Source organism: Amphiura filiformis, chromosome 8 (genome assembly GCF_039555335.1).
Source record: "Amphiura filiformis chromosome 8, Afil_fr2py, whole genome shotgun sequence".
Taxonomy (NCBI): Eukaryota; Metazoa; Echinodermata; class Ophiuroidea; order Amphilepidida; family Amphiuridae; genus Amphiura; species Amphiura filiformis.
The window spans coordinates 12,107,870-12,120,085 of NC_092635.1; the positions used below are offsets into that span (position 1 = coordinate 12,107,870).

General features: G+C 33.3%; 1 protein-coding gene across 1 annotated transcript in view; it reads right to left on the bottom strand.

Moving 5' to 3' along the window:
- Positions 1 to 1,314: 1,314 nt before the first annotated feature.
- The window catches only part of LOC140158212 (melatonin receptor type 1B-A-like), a 63,492-nt gene continuing 52,590 nt past the window's right edge, over positions 1,315 to 12,216 (bottom strand). Inside the window, exon 2 of the mRNA XM_072181335.1 lies at positions 1,315 to 2,413. Coding sequence (XP_072037436.1) covers positions 1,678 to 2,413 — 736 coding nt within the window. The 3' untranslated portion in view covers positions 1,315 to 1,677. The remainder of the gene's footprint in view (positions 2,414 to 12,216) is intronic.

The window sequence follows — 12,216 nt, forward strand, 5'->3', positions numbered from 1 at the left end:
ATGTATACTTTTATGTTTATCATCATAACATTTAGAGATACAATAAAAACAATATTTAAATTACTGACTCGAGGAAAGCATACAGACTATAGTAGATTAGCATACCTTGTTGTTATAAGCTCCTCATTTGAATAACTTTGACAGTGCAGTGATTACCGCGGTATTTGTATGCAAGAATAATGCTGTGTGTAAAACTACAAAGTTTGAAGTTATTTTTTGAATTATATAACAGTATGTTAATAGTGTGTTTGGAGTGGAGAAAAAGGTGTGTTTGGCCCTTCGTAACATTACTTAGATCGTAAAACAGTACTTAAAACAATTTGTTTTTGTGAAACTTTTCATGGGAATGGACTTGAGTTCCGTAGATACCACCAATTACTGCTGGAACATCCCAACTCGGACAATAAACATCAGCTTCAATTTTGACACATTATACCTCATGAATCAGGGAGCCTCATCTTAGCCTTGTGGACATTTTAAAAATGATATTCGAAGAACACAGACGATACATTCCACATTTTTAATTTACACTATTATGTACAATTTTGACAAAAGAGAAACGTGCGGGTTTTAAGGACCGTTTTCTGAAACTTATTCTATGGAACATGTAGTTTTATGAAGAGTGTGACCATTGAGGGCGCTATAACACCCATGTTTGGTCGTTAAAAGGCCAATTTATCTAAAATGGACGTTTCTATTTTTACCAAATTTGCACAGCATCCATAATGAATATGTATGATTATAACCATATAGGTGCCGTGAGTGTTATCTTGATAAAAAAATCCTAACTACATAATAACGAAACATATGTGCATCATCATGACTTCATATCACAGTATTTCATAGACTCTGTTATCATGGTTATATTCTTGTGCAACATCGTCAACTTGTGACGATGGTATGAGTCCTTGTATCTCTATTTGTCAATTATCAAGACTTTTAACCCTCATCTTACTAAGCATTCTATGCCAGGAGGCATACAAACCTGTATGCCTGATAATTGGTTGCCCGGTGCACTCAAACTCTCAAATAAGCCACCGCATGGCTTGAGCTAAGCGTGGTACCACCAGTTTCTTCAAGGTAGTGAAAATCATGGTGAGCATTCAGTTTCAGGTAAGCTTAGCTTGTTACGGTACTTCAGGGTGTCGTTGTTGTGATTTTCTCAAATATGTGTTATTTTCCCAAAATTCTATTATTGCAATAGAATTTCTTGCATTATTACCTTTTCATAAAAACGTGCTTTATATCTGTCTTTGTAACTTAACTATATAGAAATGGTGAAAATAAAGCTAAATATTTCCCACCAATAGCGATCCTGCGTGCATCCGTAAGTCTCAACTACGTATGTCGTTGTTGAGACATGTTATCTTGAATGATTTCCAAACACAGCTTAACAAAACTATGCGTTATTGTTGTAAAATCCATATATAGCGCGCAATTTTTAAGTTATAAGAACAGGTCAAGAACAAAATAATGAAAAAAACTACTACAAAAAGTTAATTGTGCGTTTAATTTGCTTTTGAGACTTCGTTTTCCTTTTGTCCACCTCCACCAGGATGGTTTGCCGAAAAAGAAGTTTCTGGCAATATTTGGCTGTTTCTATTGCACTTTAAAATTCTCATGTAACCTTCGCGAAAGTTTTTATTTGTCACCGCATACAATATGCTGTTTATAGAGCTATTCGTATGGGCAAAAAAAGCCCGCAATGACATAAACTTCACTTGGCCACACATGAGGCGGGTCACACAAGACGATTAGAGTATACGGCGACCACATGACGAAAAACAAGACAAAAATGGTGAAGGTAGATCTCAATAAGCTTATGTCCGTATTGCTTATTCCAAGTTTATGCCTATTACTGGATTCTTTCTTTCCAAATGTGACCAATTGTTGCGATTTATTTAACGCTTTACGTTTTTGACGCACAAAAATAAATATTCGCAAGTATGCGTAAACTGTTGCCACCCACGGAATACCGTAACCGACGGCAACGAAGAATATGGTGGAACCATAATCGGCTTGGCGATGGTCGTAGGTACACATCATAAGCTTATCGTCGTATCCATGGTATCCCCATCCACCAATGATGTTAGGGAGATCAACCAGAAAAGAACAAAACCACACTCCTCCGACGATAAAGCCGACGGTACGTTTATTGTAAACGTATGGATATATAGAGTGATGGCATATTTTAATATAGCGGTTGACACTAATACTGGCGATACTCCAAACGGAACAAACGCACGTTGTTACGCAAATGATAGCGATGAATTCACACAAACCAAGTCTGGTGATGAAATAGTTTCCTTTAGTCACGAGCGCAACGATAGTGAATGCGTTGATGAAAGATGAGACGCAAAAATCGGCAATGGCTAGGTTTACAATGAAGATATTGCCCAGCACTCGAAGTCTCCTGTAAAATAGTAAAAAAAGGGACATGTCAGTCTCAACTTCACAACAAGCATGACAAGTCGCATATTAAAAATAGTGACATATGGATATAGATATTGGACATTGTTAAATATGATTCTCAATAAATATCATTTATCCTAACAAAGCATCATATAATTTTCATTTCTAGACCTTAACAGTACCAACAGCTTTCACACTAACACACACAGATACTTTTATAGCTATTGTTTCCTTTTCTATTCTATTAACTGTAGATATGTGTGAAAGTTGATTTAGTTATTTCTTCCATTGTAAAATAACATGTTTTCAGGCAATTTCCTAGTTGCTGTAAATCGTTTTCCGATGTGTACTAAGTGTCTACCCCTTGTAAATATAGCGCCACCGTTGTTCACATTTAGTTAATAATGACTCTATAATTATTTCTATATGAATGAAACAACCGTGGACGCTACCCGATACTAAGTATCGTATATACGGTAATGAAGATGAGATGCTGGTTATTCTGTCGTCTAGAGTACAACATCCATATAAAACATCTTTATTATTCAGTAGAGAATACGCAATGATATTCTTGAGCTTGAGAAAATTCTATACATGACCAATAAGCACAAAACGTTTGACAGTAACGTTCAAATCATTGGGCTAAATAAAGGGTATAAAACGTTCAGAAAGCATTTGCGGAAATTTGATGCAAAACAAGTGTCGGGATCATATCTATGTAATTATAAAGGGTCTGGGTATTCACTCTATTATTATATAAGTATTTAAAGAAATCAAAGAGTCCTCGGAGTAAAAATTGTAGTGTAATGATTGACAGACACAATTTCAATCAATAACAAAAATTAATTTTGGTGATCGATCAAAAAACAAACAATGAAAAAATCAATTTCGCCTGAATCAGTAAATATGGCACCTCTCACACTTTTAAAAGCCAATGCTGGTTTTACTATTTGCCATAAATACATCTGGCATACAGAAAACTCCAGAGAAAGAATGAAACCATAATTGTTGAAATATAATTTTTTGTTTTGTATGATAATCACGAATTCATAAATTTTAAGTTCAAATTCCGAAAACCAAAACAGAACATTGCGATGCAGATATTTACTGACTTAAGCAATAATATTTCATCATCGTTTCAGTGTCTTCATTTAATTTGAGACCTGCTAGTGTTGTTGAGTTGTTGAAAAAGATAAGTTTCCGTCTTTATTAGGAAGAAAATGTACAGACTTGTTTTAATCAAATTCTTGCTTAGTGTCCAACTTACATATTTAAAGCGATTATTAGATGCATATTGCCTGCAATTAAGCATACACGTTTCCTGTGCAACTATAATAAATATTTCACAATTTCTACGGAATGAATGAAGAACCTTATTGAAAATGTGATTGATTGAAAATGCGATTTAATTTTCATGTTATTATTCAAAGATATTGACATTCAAATAATTATGTTATTGAAGAGTTTGCTCAATGAGCCACCTCATTTATATTAGATTTTGATATAATAGATATGGATTTAGTAACTCGTTTGTAGAAAACACGTGGAATGCACCAAACATTCAACTCATGTACATATATCTAGGTATCAAAATGATTGGTACCCCATACAATTTTGATGTTTACTGAAAGCCTGCCCCGGGGCCTGCCTCTTCCAAATGCAACAGTGGATCCTCTTGATATGTCGAGAATGTATAGTTTATGACTTGTTATACAATAATCTACACATTATTTGGATCTGTTGTTGAATTTTGATGCGCCAGACGCATCCATTATCAATGAAAACTGACGGGTACCAATCATTTTGATACAGCTTGTACAACTTTACTTATTCATATTAACAAAAATGCTCTTATTTGCGTAGTTGAATCAAATTGATGAAAATGGATTTCTTTTTCAGCAACAATAAATGCAGAATTTCATCTTCATGAATACATGGTGTTTATATTACACACAGTAGTAATGGAATTGGCATGCTTGAGCTAATCAATTTGATTTTATTACTTTTGTCCTTCTAGGTCGATTAAAGCAAGAAGAGAGGGAGCGACAAAATCACTTTATTCTTGTTTACACAATGACGAGAAAAAAAGTTAATGAGAGCAAGGATTAGAGACTAGGAAGGTGAGATCAAGGCAAAGAAACACTTTGGAGAAACAGGATATGGAAACAGAAAAGGGGAGTGAGAAGAGAGAGAAGGGAAAGACGGGAGGCGAGAGGGGAGAAGGAGGGTGAGGAGAAGGAGAGAGAAAGAAGTTACAGCGTCCACACCAGGTAAATAATTAGTTTTGTACAGACAGTAAACGAACCAATAGAAAAACGAACCAATAGGGAACAGCCTATGGATACGAGGCCCAAGGCCCCATATCCATAGGCTGTTCCCCTTGTGGCGTGTGCCCTTGTTCCGTGTTCACTTGTTCCCATGTGACATGCCACACAGACAACGAACCTTTGTTTTGCTTAGTGGTCGTAGCAAAACAAAGGTTCGTTGTCTCTGTGGCATGTCACATGGGAACAAGTGAACACGGAACAAGGGCACACGACACAAGGGAACAGCCTATGGATACGGGGCCTAATTGTCTTTTTGCTGGCCTTCTTCAGAAAGAATTTTATTGTGATAATATGAAGCACGCACATTAATTGGTCACTTTACGCAATTTTGTCCCACAACGTGTATTTTGTTGCTAAACGGCTCAAAAGAATTCGGACAATTTTGATAGAACTATCTTACACACCTGGTAAGAAAGGAACTCTGCTCCCTCCCCTTCTCCCACTGCATTTACCTCCCGACCTTATACGCTACTGAGAGACTGAAAAAAGTTGGTGTGGTAACATAAATAGCCTTGAAGTCATTGAACTTATTCTACAACCACATTATATCATTTAAGCCTACAGTTCAGGAGCACTTACCATTGTCATTTCACATAGTTAATTGCTTAAAATTGGGAAAAATTAATCAAATGCTTGTTTTCCTCGCACTATCATAGTTCACATAGCAATATAGCCCTACCATTTTCTGCCTCCCATTAAACCATAGTATTTCTTATAAAGTACAAAATTGTGCAATAGGACATATGCAGGGACAAATGATTTGCGCGGTTATATGGTTTTTTTTAGCATTATGATATCTAAATCACACAATTTGTAGCAATTTTAACAATTTGACAAGGTTGCATACTTTAGGTCTTTTTATCTTTTCAGTTTTCGTAAGTCTATTGTTCAGAAAAGAAAACGTAAGGAATTAAGTGAGTTGATCTGTAACTCATTATAACGTTTGAAGTACCAATCAGCTTATTCCAATAGAGGTGGATGCCTGTGTCATATAAATGCTGGATAAGACAAGATTATGGAACACCGGTGTTTTTAGTGGTCTAGCGCCCTCTCGTCTTTGATGTTGTCAAATTGGTTCACATTAATGTGACAAAATGCCAATCAGAATGAAAAGGTAGCTGGGTTGAAAAGCAGACGATCAATTGAAAATTTCGACCTTTCGTATAATTATGAAGATTATGGATATGTACATAACACTATATTTAGAAAGTTATTACCTCGAGGACTGTTAAATATCACAAATTAAATTTTTTTATTATTTGTCATAAATTTGTATTATATTATTCAAAAAATCAAAATTATTTGATTCCTCGTATTCAGAATTCAATTCGATATGTCTGATGTGCTCTCAAGTCTCACAAAAATACTGTCGAAACGTTCATACCAGAGCCCTTAAGCAGGGATAATTAAAATGTATATATCGCGCAGCTTTTTGATAACGTCCCGAAAAGAGATCTGTAAGCTTGTACTGTAATGTTTACATTAAAACTAAGAGCAAATTATAGACATGTGTTTAGACTGTCATTTTTATTTGAATGGAAATTGATAACGATGGTAAAACCATTGATTTGTTGAATCTGTCAAATTTATTATGTTTACTTTATTAGGAGAGATTGAATTGTATCTTTCAATTTTTTATGTATTTATACCAGCTCATGGCAAATAAAGGGTTCACAACAAATAGCCCCCCCCCCCTAAAATTACAAAACATTTCTTTTTCATAACATCACATACATTTTGTTGATTTGAAAAATTTAAAAACCTGTGAATAAAGGAATCATTTTCCGACCCTCCCAAAGTTCTTTCTTCAAAAAATCTTTTTGTTTTGGCCAAAAATAATCACATGTTCCAAAAATGATGCTTTCAGAAAAAGTTGCACTTTTCCACATCCAATACATTTAATGTACGAAAACAATATGAATGTTTTAATTGATTGAATGCTGTTTTTGGTTTCTTTAATTTTTATGTTTACGATTACCCAGTCACCCATGCAATCATCTTGCAGTATAAAACAATGATTAATTGACATGTACGGGGTATTTCTAGAAGGTTTTATTGAGCCGGTGTTACTAAAATGGTAAAATCAATTTAGGAATTACAAAACATTTCTTTGCATGAGTTGACATTCAATTTGTTGATTTGAAATATTTAAAAACATGTGATTAGAGGGATCTTTTTGCTACCCTACTAAAGTTATCCCTTCTCAAAATCATGTTGTGTTGGTCAAAAATAATCACATTTGTGAAAAATGATGCTTTAAAATAATGTTGCACTTTTCAACATCACATACATGTAATGTAAAAAACTTTCGCGATATCAATGTTACGATTGATTTAACTGTTTTGTTTTCCTTCACCTTTTTGTCTCTGATCTCTTAGTCACCCATGCAACCATCATGTGGTGCAAAATAATGATTCGTTGAAGCTCACTTTGACATAAATGAGGATGTTGAAAATTGCAACTTTTTCTGACAGCATCATTTTTGGAAAATGTTATTATTTTTGGTCAAAACAAAAAGAATTTTAAAGGAAAAAATGGGGATATACAAACAATTCCTTTATTCACAGGTTTTTAAATTTTTCAAATCAGTGAAATGTATGTTAAGTTATGCAAAAGAAATGATTTGTAATTTTAGGGGGAGTTATTTTTGTGAAATATTACGCATTTAACATTGATTTCACTTTTTTTCTCTGATCCAATCTTTGGTTGTCTTTTAATCAAGATATTCGTAAAGGATGTCTTTGAAAGAATCGTACTGTTGGAAATTAAACAAAACAAGAATTTCCAACGGTAGAGTTGTTTTAAAGACACCATGTGTAGCCTACTTTCAGTTTCTATTTGCTGATTTCTTATTGTAACCAATATTGGTTTGTTAAAGTAAATCTCATACAAAATGTAAAACCATGTTTTGTGGAGGTGAGAAACACATCAATTATAGTCTGATTCGTATCCGTTTGTTGGAGGCAATTTTTGTTGTTGATTGCTTTAGATATATGTAACCGAATATAGAACCGGAAATTAATACGTAGTACAATGGAGATGTAAAACAGGACAACAGGTGAAATGAGGTTAACTTTAATCAGGATCTGTGCTTTAATACTGAAAACATAAAACCCATCTATATCTATATATAGGTTCCGCCCCTCGTGTTACACTTTGAGTGCATATTATGACACAGTTTGTTTGGCTAGCATTTACCGACAATTTCTTTGCTTTAGACGAATAGACGATAACGTACTTACAGAAGTTAAAATTCTTCTAAAATCAATTTCTGCATGTAAATAATACAATATCCTAGCGTTGTTAGGTAAAAATTAGAGAACAGATGGGGTACTTGTGTAATAGAATGTATAATGTATGTCCTGCTTATACTGTAAAAATAAATCTTCTGCTTACATACCAAAGTGAAATACATGTATATTATACGATCCTCTTCAAACTATTTGATAGAAACCAATGACGTTTTGAAGACTATTTATTTTTTTAATTCAAGTTTGTATCATGTAGCCTATATATGAAATCCATATTCATGTTTCTATTGAATGTGACGCAATGACGTTTATATAAATGTTCAAAACGTGTGGAATATCATCCGTGACTTTATTGTACTATTTTGCATTGTTGCACAAATCATCTGCCTAAAAATATCAAAATAACCATGATGTACAATTAATGTACACCGATTTACATCCGTATACATGTAAAAGCATTTATAAGACAGTGTTGTTAACGTGCCATATACGGAGTTGTGATATACTCAAAATAGTTCACAGAAAAGAGCAATACAAATTACTTAGTAGTTAGCGTGGTTGGGGAACTGATTTAATCAAGCAAATTGCATCATATTGGTTGCTTATTCTTACTTGTTTAAGAGAAAACATTAAAGCTTCTTAGATTAGATGTATCTCAGTAGAAGTGATAGATTCAGTCAATATTTGAAAAGTAATTTTAGATCATACTATGTGTGTGGAAAATTGGAGATATAACGCATTCACCATACCTCAATTATTATAGATCGAAGTTCAAATTTGCTTGAAAGCTTTCTTGAAAAGAATAAATATATTATAGCTTCAGGTAGCCAGAAAAGTATTATGTGCATTACTTAAGGCGATTTAATACCCTTATTTTCATCAGGACCCATCTTCTTTTTTTTTGCAAATTTATAAAGTATATAAATATGTTCATCATCTCATGTCCTGAACTTATAAAATATCTCTACATACAAAGTAGTTTTAAACCATTTTAGAAAATCATTTTAGCCCTATATATTTTTTTGTTTACTGTATCCTGGTAACTGAGATGTGTGTTTCATAACAACCATAATTTAATCTATTGAACATGTCCAAGTAGAATCCATGATTAGAATACATTAAATCCTTTGTTATACTATCTATAGAAATATACTCACTGATTATAACACTGAATAAATTAAATAGGCATAAATAATCTCTTCCACATAGACAATTCAATACTACACCATGTATGTATCTTTTATAATATGTTGTTAGGAAAAGAGATTAAAAAAGGCTATAAGGTCATCAAAGGTCAGGTTATAGGTCAATTGGTTCAGGTCAAATTCAGGCATCAATTCTGAATACATGTGATAGTCTGTGATATCATACATGTCATAATGAGGCATCAATTTTGATATTTTGTCTGTTACTGGATTTATAATGGAAATGTGTGAGGTGGATATACTAAAATACCTTGGGATGTAAATGGTGAGTACAATTAAGATTGCCTAGTTGAGTTGGATTGGGCAAATAAATATAAAATAGTTACCAAAATCACAAAAATGAAGCTTACGGAAAACTACCTAATATGGTGGTATAGGTGACAAAAATACAATCTTTTTCAACATTGCTGTAGTGTGGTTATGGTAACCTGTTACCTATGGCTTAATTAAGTTTCAGTGACATAGTGTTGCAAGTTCAAAATACAAAATATAGCTCGGCATTGAAAATAGAAGCATTTTAACCGGTTCGTTTTTTGATAGTTGTGGAGCACCAAGTTCATGAAGTCATAAAAGAAATCAGGGACCACTTATTCACATTTTACATATCAACATTATTTCCCTAATGTGTTAGCAACACATATCCAAAATTTTTACGAAATCCGTTGATAGTAAGCTTTCCAAAATGAAGTGAATTTAAATCATCAGTGATGTACCTCCTTTTGGCTTCTATCTTCAAAAGCATGTAAGCTACATTGATACCGATGCCACCAATAAAACGAGAAGATTTGCCCTTCATTTAGCACCCCACTATGTCAAATTTTTTTTTGTAATTTCTTCACAAAAAAAAAAAAAAATCAATGGGTGTAGTAACCCCTTAATGTCTAGTTATATTTTACGTGGAGAGAAGGTATAAGCCAGTACGATCTAGATAATAGTAATCAGTAATTGTCCTGTTAAATCAATTAATCAGTTCTACTTATACATTAGAGGTAGAAGAAACTGTCCTTGTTTGCACTCCCTGACGTTATACAAACAATTTGGTCCACCCCATCCCAGTTTTACGAAAATCATAGCAAATTGGACCCCTGTACAACTTGCATTATTGACTTTCAACATTCGAAGTCTTGGCACACATATCTGCAACCACATGTTGTACACGCACAATCTTCATATTTTTATGATTCTAACGACCAAGTGGATAGTTTTTTTACCCCTGTATAATCATAGGGGGTCATTTTTAGGCCAATTTGGGGTCATAGACTCAAAATATAGCTTGGAATCCACCATTGTTGGATTCAGCAGGTCCAAGTTAAATAGCTAAGATACCAACTTTTAATCAAGAATGCCTCAACTATATTATGCAAGAACATATTTGAGAAAGTGAAATGATTAAAATGAAGAGTCTCGTAATATAGCTCCCTTTAAGACAAATAAAGATACAATTAATATTAAAATAAAGAATAAGCACATACAAAGTTTGACACAAATATTATACAACATACACAAAGGATTTGCATAATCAACAGGGGCCCATAATTTCCGCAAAAAAGGTTACAGTTACAGGCCACTTTGTCGAAAGTTCGCTATATCAAAAATAAAGTTCGCATGTGAAAAAAAGGTTCGTTTTGTCTAATCCAACCTAACTCTAATATTAACCCTAGCATAAACCGTTACTTTAACCCCAGTACTAACCCTAACATTAAACCTAGCCCTATAACCCTAGCTAACCGTGTTTCATATTCGATATAGCGAATCTTATTGCATATTCGACATAAAGCGAACCCTTATTTTGACATAGCGAAGTTTGACATAGCGGATGGATACTGAAAAAAAATATACCAACTAAAGCGCGAATATAATGTATATTATATATTGCTAAGAGCAATAATAGAAGTGGGTTTACATTACATTACATATAATCAAGGCTGTCATTTTTATCCAAACGAGAAAATGAGGGTAAATTCATTGATTTGTTGAATATTTCCAATTTAACATAATATTTATTTTATTAGGAGAGTTTGTATATCTTACAATATTTTTTGTATACCAGCCCATTGTTACGCATCGCACAGTTAACATTGATTTCACTGATATTTTCTCTGATCTTTGTGGCATCACCTTTATCATAGTCTCTTAAATCAAGTCGTTCGTATATGGTGTCTTTGAATGAATTATACCGTCGGAAATTAAACAAAACGAGAATATCCAACGGTAGAGTTGTTTCAAAGACACTCTTTCAGTTTCTATTATCTGATTTCTTATTGTAACCAATATTGGTTTGCAAGTCCCATTTGATTAGCTCCAGAAAGTATAAAACACTTATTAGTAAAAGTTCTCATACAAAATGTAAAACCCTGTTTTGTTGAGGTGAGAAACACATCAATTATGGTCTGATTCGTATCCGTTTGTTGGAGGCAATTTTTGTTGTTTATTATTAAGATATATGCATCCGAATATAGAATCGGGAATTAATACGTAGTACAATGGAGATGTAAAACAGGACAGCAGCTGAAATGAGGTTGACTTTAATCAGGATCTGTGCTTTAATACTGAAAACATAAAACCCATCTATATCTATAGGTTCCACTCCTCATGTTACGCTTTCTTTGCTTTATACGAATAGACTATAACATACTTCCAGAAGTTAAAATTCGTTTTGGTTCAATTTCTGAATGTATACAATATCCTGGCGTTATTAGGTAAAAATTAAAGAGCAGACTGAGTACTTTTTTTGCTTACATACTAAAGTGAAATGCATGTATATATCTTCAAACTATTTGATAGAAATTGAAGAATATTTATTTTTAATTTTCAAGTTTGTAGCCTATAAAATACATAGTCTTGTTTCTATTGTATGTGACGCAATGACGTTTGTATAAATGTTGGAACATGTGGAATATCATCCGTGACTTTGTTGCACTATTTTGCATTGTTGCACAAATCATCTGCCTAAAAAATATAAAAAATAACCACGGGGTACAATGTACACAAATTTATATCCGTATAAAAGCATTACTTAAA